Source organism: Palaemon carinicauda, chromosome 31, assembly GCF_036898095.1.
Source record: "Palaemon carinicauda isolate YSFRI2023 chromosome 31, ASM3689809v2, whole genome shotgun sequence".
Taxonomy (NCBI): domain Eukaryota; kingdom Metazoa; phylum Arthropoda; class Malacostraca; order Decapoda; family Palaemonidae; genus Palaemon; species Palaemon carinicauda.
Genome location: NC_090755.1, coordinates 13,918,600 through 13,929,026, shown reverse-complemented (window position 1 = coordinate 13,929,026; position 10,427 = coordinate 13,918,600). Strand labels below are relative to the sequence as shown.

General features: G+C 35.5%; 1 protein-coding gene across 40 annotated transcripts in view; it reads left to right on the top strand.

The window, feature by feature from the left end:
- LOC137624310 (UPF0764 protein C16orf89 homolog) overlaps positions 1 to 10,427 on the top strand; it is a 173,740-nt gene that overhangs the window by 207 nt on the left and 163,106 nt on the right. For 39 of the 40 annotated variants that reach the window (XM_068354929.1, XM_068354968.1, XM_068354943.1 and 36 more), the window contains exons 2-5: positions 3,805 to 3,907; positions 4,030 to 4,611; positions 4,739 to 4,993; positions 5,678 to 5,809. In XM_068354929.1, coding sequence (XP_068211030.1) covers positions 3,827 to 3,907; positions 4,030 to 4,611; positions 4,739 to 4,993; positions 5,678 to 5,809 — 1,050 coding nt within the window. In that variant the 5' untranslated portion in view covers positions 3,805 to 3,826. Of the gene's footprint in view, positions 1 to 2; positions 38 to 3,804; positions 3,908 to 4,029; positions 4,612 to 4,738; positions 4,994 to 5,677; positions 5,810 to 10,427 lie in introns of those variants that run through there. The other variant, XM_068354926.1, reaches the window with a different exon arrangement.

Here is a 10,427-nt window from a genome sequence, read left to right as displayed (position 1 = left end):
GTACGAATTCCCACCATCCGTACCGTATTACGGACGTGTACGTACGTTGTATTTGTCGTTGGGCGTACCCTAGTCGTAGACGGCGTCCATGTTTTGTTTTCTTGTTTGGGTCGGGGGGGGGGGGGGGGGTGAATAGGTCTGGTCTTTGATTGGCGTTTTTTTGTTACATATACGCTGGCGTTAACGTTTCTATCCCATTTATCTAATAGATTTAATCCCACTTTTAATAAATATATAATTAATCATTAGATCTACTAACTGTACTTAGGGTAAATATGTTTAATGTCGGCGGGTTTGGGGTCTGGGTAAACCCCCCCCCCCCCTTTCCCCGGTATCTTCGCTGACGGATGCATAATTTTTCGGTTAAGTTTGACGTTTATTACATGTTAGGAATGGATTTGGTAAATAACCATGGATTTTATAATAAGACTTAAGTATATTACATATTAGGAATGATTTTTATATCAATATTTTGACGTTTATTACATATTAGGAGTGATTTTTATATAGGTATTTTGGCATTTCTTACGTAGGCATGATTTTTATATCAATATTTTGACGTTACATATTAGTAATGGATTTTATATCAATATTAGGAGCCTTTGTAGTTTGTGGGGGACAGGCCTTGGACCCGCCGAAAATCTAGTAAAAAATGTCCGAAATTGACTTTAAGGGAATGATTACAGAATGAAATTGTATTTGCAATTGTCAGAAAATATAGTAAAAATCATCACTTATCCAATTTTTCACAGGAAGTTAACAGAATGAAACAATGAATTCACTAAATTTGTATATGCTTCCTAATGACCTAACCAGGGGCTAATGCCCCCCTGCAACCCCCAAACACTGTTGCTATCGTACAAACTCACCTAACCTAGTAGTTCCCAGGTCACAACCCCTAGCTGGGGCAGGGCCCCGGACCCCCTTCGTAAGTCTCATATACAAAAAAAGCTATGTGCAACACTAAATTATATCTTTAAAATGATAAAATAACTTCATATTATGGTATATCGGATCATAGTAAAGAACATCTTCCCCATAAGGAATAACAAAACCTTCCTATTTTGTTTATTAAGTCTTTACACTATACGTTAAGCATTTTTTTATTTTTTTTAAATCTTTAGTGTGATGCTAGAAGGCTAAATGTTTTAAGCCCAAAAGACAAATTTAATTTTGTTCAAGATTTGCACACTAAAATAACATCATAAGATATAATTGTCTGGAATCATTCTGAATTTAAAAGCCTAACTTTATAATAGAGGGGTTCACTGCACCAATGGTCCCCAAGGGCTGAGCGGGAAAAATCAAAATCACGAGAAGGCGCGTTTGAAAATATGCAATTTTCAAACGCTTATATCTTATTTATAAATAAGCAGATATTTAAAAAAATTTGGAGTCGTCTCTACCATTTTTATTGAGAAAATTAAAAGTATTTTAGAGGACCTTGAAACGAGTAAAAAATTTAGCAGTTTGAGCTCTGAAGACCCTTAGTATTGCGAACGCCACAATAGGTAACGATGCTCGACATCCCCAAGACTATTCCAGCACAGATTAATAATAATAGCTTATATGCATTTAATAAATTAGTTATGTTTGGTTGATCGTTGAGTCACCAGACCTGGCGCTCATAGAAAATGAAAATTCTTCTTAACTGCACCTGTAGTCACCCACAATTAATGAAGCAAGTTTACTAGTGCTGTATGTTGCTCCGCCGAACTAACACTTAATTATTCACTTAATAATCTTTGTAGGTTTGCTGAAAGCAAATTGGTGTTACATACCAATACACAAATAAAGCCACTCAAACACCTTCTGAAAACATGACACTTCACACGTCTCAAACTGTCGACCTAACTGGGTCAGGTCTGCTCACCGCCCTGGGGGTAAGGACGCTGGTAACTGGTATAACACCGGAACGTACGCTACTGAGGCCTAAGCGATGTTAGGCAGGACGGCCAATTGGGACTACGGCCTACCACAAAGCCAAAGCAAAGTCCTTCTAAAAGATAACTGTGCCTACCCCATACACAATGGGAAAAAAAAAGCTTGTTAATAGGAGTCTTTGTGTGGCTGTAGCTTGCTTTGCTCACAACTTGACTTATTCGCCTTGCTTCTCCGTTCCGGCAAGCGGTACACACGTTACCTGTGTTGTGCAATGACATGTTTCGAGGTGAGAAGTATCTCATATGTGATGCACAGATAAATATACGTATTTACAGGTAGGCCAAAATATTGATACCTTTGCCCCACAATGTGAACATTGTAGAAGCTGTGCAGTTAGTACATGTGGTATTGTAGCCAGTGATTTTAGACTTCTGGAAGAGTTATAAACAGAGTAGAGACTGACAGAGGAAAGACTTCCCAGTATTTTGAGCAATCTGGAAACCTTGTAAATGTTGTAGAGGTTGTGCAGTGAGTGTAAGTGGTGGTATTTATGATCTGGGAGAACATAAACATTTTAGGTCAATTCAGAGTAATTAGCCATCTCCCCCGCATTAGTAAGGGGACGATCTTAAGTAAATAAATGATCTAATTGATAATGATTTAATTGGATATTCCATTATTAAATTTCATGTTTTACATAAAGGTTAGTCTTAAGAAAGATAAACAAGAAAGTATATGCTTGTATTTTTATGGAAATTCAAATAGTTTCTTTTTAAAAAAGCAAAATGTGCTTGGTAAGTAAATGATTAGTATAAAATATACTTTTAATAATAAAATTGTGATGTGTCCAGATCTTATAACATATCTTTACTTTTGCTGTCATATATAATAGATATATCAAATTTGTCATTAGATAATATTCAGAATGCTCTAAAACAATTTGCCCTGCTCATTCCTACTGTAGAAAAACGTGCTGCCGAGATGATGTGACAAAGGCGCATGGTTTTGACCAAGCTGAAACGAACCCAAACCTAAAATCCAGTTAATGATTTAGTTAGGGACCACCTTTGGCAAAATGCATGTAGTCTATTCTAGGTTATGCTGTAGGTTAGATTTGGCTTAATACTAAATCCACTTGAAGTCGGAATTCTTGTTACGAAGGTAGAGAGCTTTAATGTTTGGCAAGTAAGAAAATTACGTTTTACAGTATTTTAGGTTAGTGGGTTGATGAGGAATATTGGGTTAAGGGTTTAAAGGTCTAAAGGTCACTCAGTGAATGATAGGCTATTGACAGGACAATGTCCTAGAGACTGACTCTTCAATGGATGTCAATGTGACTTGAGTCTATGTCAAGGACTGCTTTATAGGCATAAATAAGTCTATGTAGCTTCCTTCAACCCCTTATTTACCTTCACCAAAGTTGGAAGGAGGTTATGTTTTACCACGTGGTTGTATGTCTGTTTGTTTGAGAACAGCTTCCTGTCCACAATTTATTCGTAGAGTAATGAAACTTGTAAGGATTAACCGTTATGTAAAAAGCTGGAAATGATTAAATTTTGGAAGGTCAATGTCAGGGTCAAGCAAAATGTCCAATTCACATAATCAGCCATAAATTTAGACTTCGTTGTCACAGATTTCAAACTTGGTTCCTATTTGAGTGTAAGAAAATCCACGCCAATTTATACATGTTAAGGTCAAAGGTCAAGGTTGAGAAATAAGCTGCTGCGGTGAAGGTCTGCCCTCTACTGATTACCTCTATAGTCACATATATTTTACGAATCCTTAGAATATTTATCCTTCTGTCTAGTCATTTATAATTCCCTCTTAAGACCAATTGCCCACAAATGAAATCATGTCATTGTTAAATATTTAGAATAATAGCAGACAGCTAATCGTGGCAAACCCTTTTTTATTTTTCAGGTCCCCTTAAACTCAATCCAAGATGAGTGATGGAATGCTCTCGTTGTCGTGGAACAACCACAAAGCCACGTTCTGTCACGTACTTTCCACACTCAGGGAGAAGGTGAGTCTCATTGCTTCTAACGGATGTTCCCTTTCAAATTCTTGTTATGACATACTGAATTTATATTTAATTTTGTAGTAGCAAGTTAGTTCTCTAATGTATGTTTTTTTCTCTTGTTTTAGGAAAAGTACACCGACGTTACTGTAGCGTGTGAAGGACGGTTCTATCCAGTGCACAAACTAGTTTTATCAACGTGTAGTGAATATTTTGAGAAGATTTTTGACAATACGCCTTGTAAGCATCCAGTGATAGTATTAAAAGACATAGCATGGGATGAATTAGAAGCTTTGTTAAGTTATATGTACGATGGTGTAGTTAGTGTTGCTCAAAATGACCTTGCCCGGTTGATCAAGGCTGCCGAAGTGTTAAGAATAAAGGGGTTGGCCGTCCCGGACGAACCCCCGCCATCGAAAAATGATGTCGCTAGTAGAAAGTCCACGCATCGGAGTTCCGACGACAGGAGTAGTCCGCATCCCAAGCGTCGGAGAAGAGAAGAAAACGTTTCTCAAAGTAGTGTATATAAATCTCCTTCCTCCTCTCCAGCAAGAGCATCCCCAGGTCTTTCAGAATCCGAACCAAGTAGAACACACGTAGACACTCGGTGGAAAGACCACACGAGCGAGCAGTCTTCTGACAGACCTTTAGACGACAGATTGCATCAATCTGCGTCTGCTACCTCATCATCGCCGCAAGCACCTATTGAGGTTTGTTGGCATCCTGTTTTCTTTTTATGTTACACTTCTTGAGTAAGACTATGTTTTACATTTGTGTTATTAACATGACCTTATGTTACTACAACCACATTTTGTTCATTACTTTTTACTTTTGCAGGTTATGGTGGATGAAAGTCTTGTCAAGGAGGAGGTCGAGGACACTTTAGATAGTAGAGACGATGTGATAGATTCAGGGATGGACTATGGATCGTTAGGGAGTGATTCTAGGTTAGATGGTTCGGTGGGTGACGACGATGGTAAAATGCTACCTAATAAGTTCGAACCGAACGTTGGTTCCCAGTCGGAATCGCACAGTCAACCGTTACCTGACGCTGTTGTAGAAGCTCTAGCAGGCCCCTCAGGGATGCAAGGGGTAAGTCTTGCAAGTTTTGTATGTTCTGAGATTAACAAAACCTTGAGTAGCTCTCACTTAGCTCTTGTGGTTTGATAAGAAATGTATACCTCAGTTTAAAGTTAGCCCAAAGAGTTTCTCGGTGTATCTGTATATGGCATATTTACAAATACTGAAGAAGATTTTGAATGTAACTAAATCACTAAATGATCTAAGGACATTTTAAATCTAAAACATTTAACTGGCCTCACTCACTTATTGGTGCTGTTTTGGTATGCGATTTCATTCATGGCGTGATCTCGGAAATTATTTTATTACTTTGGTGTGCGATCTCAATGTTTTTAATAGGTTAAGAAAAAAAAAAATTAGAAAATCTAATGGTTCCTGCTTCGCTGTGCGCTCGTTTCGCTCGCGAAAAAAAAAAACATAAAGCTCTGTATATACTGGCAAGCGGTAAGTTTGAGCTGCGCAACATCATTGATTATTATTTTGATTGTTCTTGGTATATATTTTTTTTTTTTAGAAAATCTAATGGTTCTCGCTTCACCGTGAAGTGAAGTGAGATCGCATAACAAAGCAAAAGCACGACTTTGAGATCGCATACCAAAACAGCACACACTTATCAGTATCACGTGACATATTAACAATCGTTTACTTATATGTGCCAACTAATATACTTACAAAATTGTTATCTCTCCTGTTTAGTGGTTGGGTGGGTGCGAAGTACCTGGTAGTTTCTCCGGAATGGAGGGATTTAGTGGCGATGGGAGCCAGGACGTGCACCCACCCCAGCAGGGGCCACCCGTCGGTGGTGTTCAGTCTGGAGCACACCAGATGGTGAGTGTTCTAACTTCTGTATTTTGGAAGGGTCACAGCCATCTTGGGGATTTGGTCGAGATCCCATATTGATCTTTGCTTGGAATTAATCTGGTCGCATTTACTGTGTATATCTATATATTTACTACCATATGTTCTGCCCTGTGTAGATATATTCAACTTGACTCCTTCCATTGCAAGTGTAAAGTCTTGAGGTATAAGTAAAAAATTTCTTTTATCAATTCAGATCTTTAAAGAATAATCTTGTGGCTATGTAATTTCGTTGGTGACTCTCTAGTTACTTGCTTAAACCCGCTAACTTTGCCAAAAGTAGATAGACAAAGGAACCACAACTGTCCTATTTTCATCATGAGAAGTAACTTGTAAATTTAATTGAAACCCTTTATAGGAGACCTTAGTACCTTGTCCTGCTTTAACATTGGTAAATGAAAATGCTGAGTAAGAGCCGTAGTTCTTGATAAACAGGTACAGTTTTTTAAAGATTGAAATATGCAAGGTAAATGTAAGGGAGTTCATATCAGGGGTACGTGTCTTGGTTTACCTCGTTTAAATTGGAAGGATCAAGTCTATGAATAGGATGTGTTCTTGATTTAGATTTGCCAATTCTAGTAGGAGGCTTTGAAAACTATTTAGTAGTATTCTATGATAAATTTGAACATTCCCCGTGCAGTATTTTACGATGCAGTTACTCCTAGAATTCCTGCACTAGAGAAATCTGATGAATTAAGTCTTATCACTCGTGTTCACTTGCAGATGAGAGACGAGATCGAATAAAATATTTCATTGGCGTAATTGAATTGACAACAGATGATTACATTAATATACTTTTAGGTTAAAAAGCGATTTTGGTTTGAATAGGTTTACATCTTCAGTAAAAATGCAAGCCATTGCTGTATGTAGAACTTTTAATACCATGTTATATCAGATTCGGACTATATTTCAAATCCAAATTTAAAGTCCAAATCGTGATGTTATTGTTTTTTTAATTACAGTAGTTTGCCAAATGGATTAATTCTTGTCAAATTCAATTTATACAGTATTGCCTACCATATATCTTCACCTTCAGTAGCAGGACTGTAGAGCCTTTATTAAATATCATGCTGGACATTTTATAACGAAATTCACTAAACATCTGTTGTGTGTTATTTCTTCTTTTTTCTCTCAATGAATTGCCTCACACGTTATTCTCTGGTCCATGCTTAAATTCATGAATCTAATTAATCATTGAATAATCTCTCTGGCTTTGGGCAGTATAGTAGAAAAAAATTGGAATTTATAGTCTTTTGAAGCAGAGCATTGTTCCTTATTTCTCTTAGAGTAGCAAGGCATGCTAGTTCCTGAAAGTCATTCTAAAATACAAATATGATGTCTTGTTTACAATTTTTCATTATCATTTGTGGAATTGATTGTTCATGGGGAGACAAATGTCAAATATTGTTAATTTCAACTTCTTTTTATTTCATTTACTACAGCTCTTGTGCCAACAGTACTTTGAAAAAAATACAAAGTTCAAAGTTTTTATTTAGTTATAGGAAAGAGTATGGATATAGGCGTGTCATGAAGGTATTGTAGCATCTTATTACTATACCAAATTGGAATTTTTCTTGGCAGACTACATAATTCTAGATAAGACTATGAATTTCACAATGAAAGAATGTGCTTCATATTTTACTTCTACTGTGACATTCTGGAACAGAGAGAGAGTAGAGCAGTAGATATATTTTCATCAAGTAAATGTTTACTCTTAAGAAATTGGCCTCAATAAAGTAGAGAATTGAAGGAAACGAATATCGGTACAATTACCTAAACAAATCTCAAATATTCTTGTAAAATTATTTTTGGAAAAGTATTTAGCTGATATAATAATTCAACCTCTAGATTGCCGAGTAATATTTCTTACGGGAAAACTATGTCAAGAGAAAAACTTGATCGTACAGTGATTTTCTTTTTTCACTGAGGATACTGTATTGCTATTCCAAATGACCGTTCGTTAAGCCTGAATAGAATCGAGATATGTTTTTCGCAAACCCGCTAATCAGATGTTGCTTAGCGTGCATTGAAATCGAGGTCATAACAGACTGTACAAAGATTGAAGGACCCCTGATTTGTCATAGCCAAACCAGCGCATGGTACTGCTTCCCTCCTGTGCGACTTACGTTGTATAGGTTTTTATATTCTCTTGCCGTCATTTTTCCATTATTTAAATCTGATTTATTTTCTTTTCACATCTTAGGGTTTGGTGAACTGTAATTTTTTGTTTTGTACACTATGTATCAGGACCTGGTTCTTTGCCTTTCCCTTACGAGGGTACTGTGAATATACTTGGAGAACTCTATTCATTGTCAATTTGAGCATTTTTGGGTAAATCTAGTTTTCTTTTATTATTTTGGTTTTACTGTTCATCTTTATCCAACTCTTGCTCTCTCTCTCATACTCTCACACCCACTCACTCTCTCTCTCTCTCTCTCATGTTAAAATCTTATAATACATAAGTTTTTTTTTCTTTTTTAAACCCATCAATCAGCGAAAAGGTCGTCTTAATTGTTGCACTCAAAAAATGATTTAAGCAAAGCATATGGTGGTCTAGCCTTTACTTTGTTTTCTCAATAGCTTTCAGTTCAATTTGATATGGCTATGTTTTCAATGCATTGTAGTATGACAACATCTGGTGAATGGATTTGTATGGCAATAACATTTTGATTTTATCGAAACAAATTTTTTTTTTTTTTTTTTGTCAATTGACACTTTCAGTTGTATTCTGAGCGTAGGTTATTTGCGGATTCAATTATCGGGTGATAAGACTTATTCATTGATTTTATTCTGTGCAGATAATTCAGAACTTCAAAGGTAAGTGCAAATATCTTAATAGCTGAACGGACTTCTTTCTTTTGTTTACTGGAGAATTTGGTTAATGTCACTTTTAAGCTCTTTATTTTCAATATTTGATCATTATATTTTAAAGCCTCGTTAGTAATTCCTTTTACATAATCATTATGGTATTGCTTGGTGTGAATGTGATGGGCGAAGTTGAGACTTCATGTTTATTTTTGATTTGTTGGAAATGTTCAATTGTTTGTTTGCAAGTTTTTCTCTAAACATAGACGATTGTATGGAAGGATACGTGTGTAGTTTCAGTCCAAAGGTATCGAAACCTGCAAATACTCTAGTTAGAAGTTAGATTGCTTTATATTCTTGTAATTCATGATGATAATCACACTTTTCTCTAAATTAACTGAAATGTTGTGATAAGTGGGGCTAAATAGTAATATGTAAATTATACTGGAATTTTCATTATTTTATAGATTTGGATTTTTTTTTCTATCTTTTTATTGTTGTAAGGGCTTCAGGGATTGACTTTGATATTTAATTGAATAACTATAGTCTGGAGTAGGAAAAAACTTTGAAATCTAACAAGTCATTTTAAGATAAGGCACTAAATAAATTTATTCAATTTGGGTGTAGTTTTTTATCTATATTTTTTTTATATATTTTATATCTATGGCTTGCTGCTGTCTGGATTAGTTTACAATTGATATAGGTTTTATCTTATTTTTCAACTGAAACTTAATTATTGCTTTTGTGAGCAGTATAACTTTACTGATTAATGTTAGTTACAGTGAACTTGGTTAAATGAATTTCAAAAAGACGTAATTATTGATCATAGTTTGAAAATATTACACTTTAGTCGTCAGTTAATTACTTGGCAAGTTAAGTCGTCTTCCATACTAGACGGAAGTATTGAAATTTGGTTTGATTTTTCCAAGGGAAATATATATTTGTCATTGCATTTCATAGTGTGGAATTCATTTTCTATGTTCGTATTTTGTGCGGTAGTGCTGGTGTGTTAGTATTTAATTTTCTGCTGTCTTTATTGTATTGGTGCCATTTGATGGTACAGGCGGTCCTCAATTTGCAAACTTAATTGGTTCTAAGAACTTTGGTTAAATTTTGTCTTAGGGTAGGCTTTGCCTAATTCGCACCAAGATTTTCAGCTGCAAGAAACAACAAATAGTTGTGATTCTTGTTGCAAATGTTGTTTTGCTTACTGCGTTAACCCTTTTACCCCCAACGCTGTTTGGAACTTTCCAACCCTTAACCCCCAGGGTTTTTTTTTCTTCAAGCACATTTTGCAATATATATATATATTTTTTTTAAATTGCTCCAACAGCCTTAATTTTCATCATAGAGAGGTCAGGTTGGTCTCATTATTTTGGAAAATGCCTGAAGTTTCTCATAAAGTTATCTAAAATATGCAAAAACATTTTAAAAAGTTTTTTGCAAGAACGTACCTGGTACGTCCATGGGGGTAAAGGGATGAGTTTTGTGAAACGTACCAGTAGGTCCTTTTTGGGGTAAAAGGGTTATATTACATGATATTGTTTTATCACATTGCAATATTTCATTGTATTACAACAGTATTTCATTAGAAACATTTGATTCAATATCTGAGATTTAAGATTTCAATTGGATTTGTATTGCTATCTCTCAATGTTTATAAGTTGAGGACCTTCTGTAATTTTTATCTGCGACGTTTAACCCTTTCACTACCATTGGTGATTTAGTCAAAATTTGGAAAAAAAAAGTCAACTTTTATAAATGCCCATATTGTAGGAAGTTG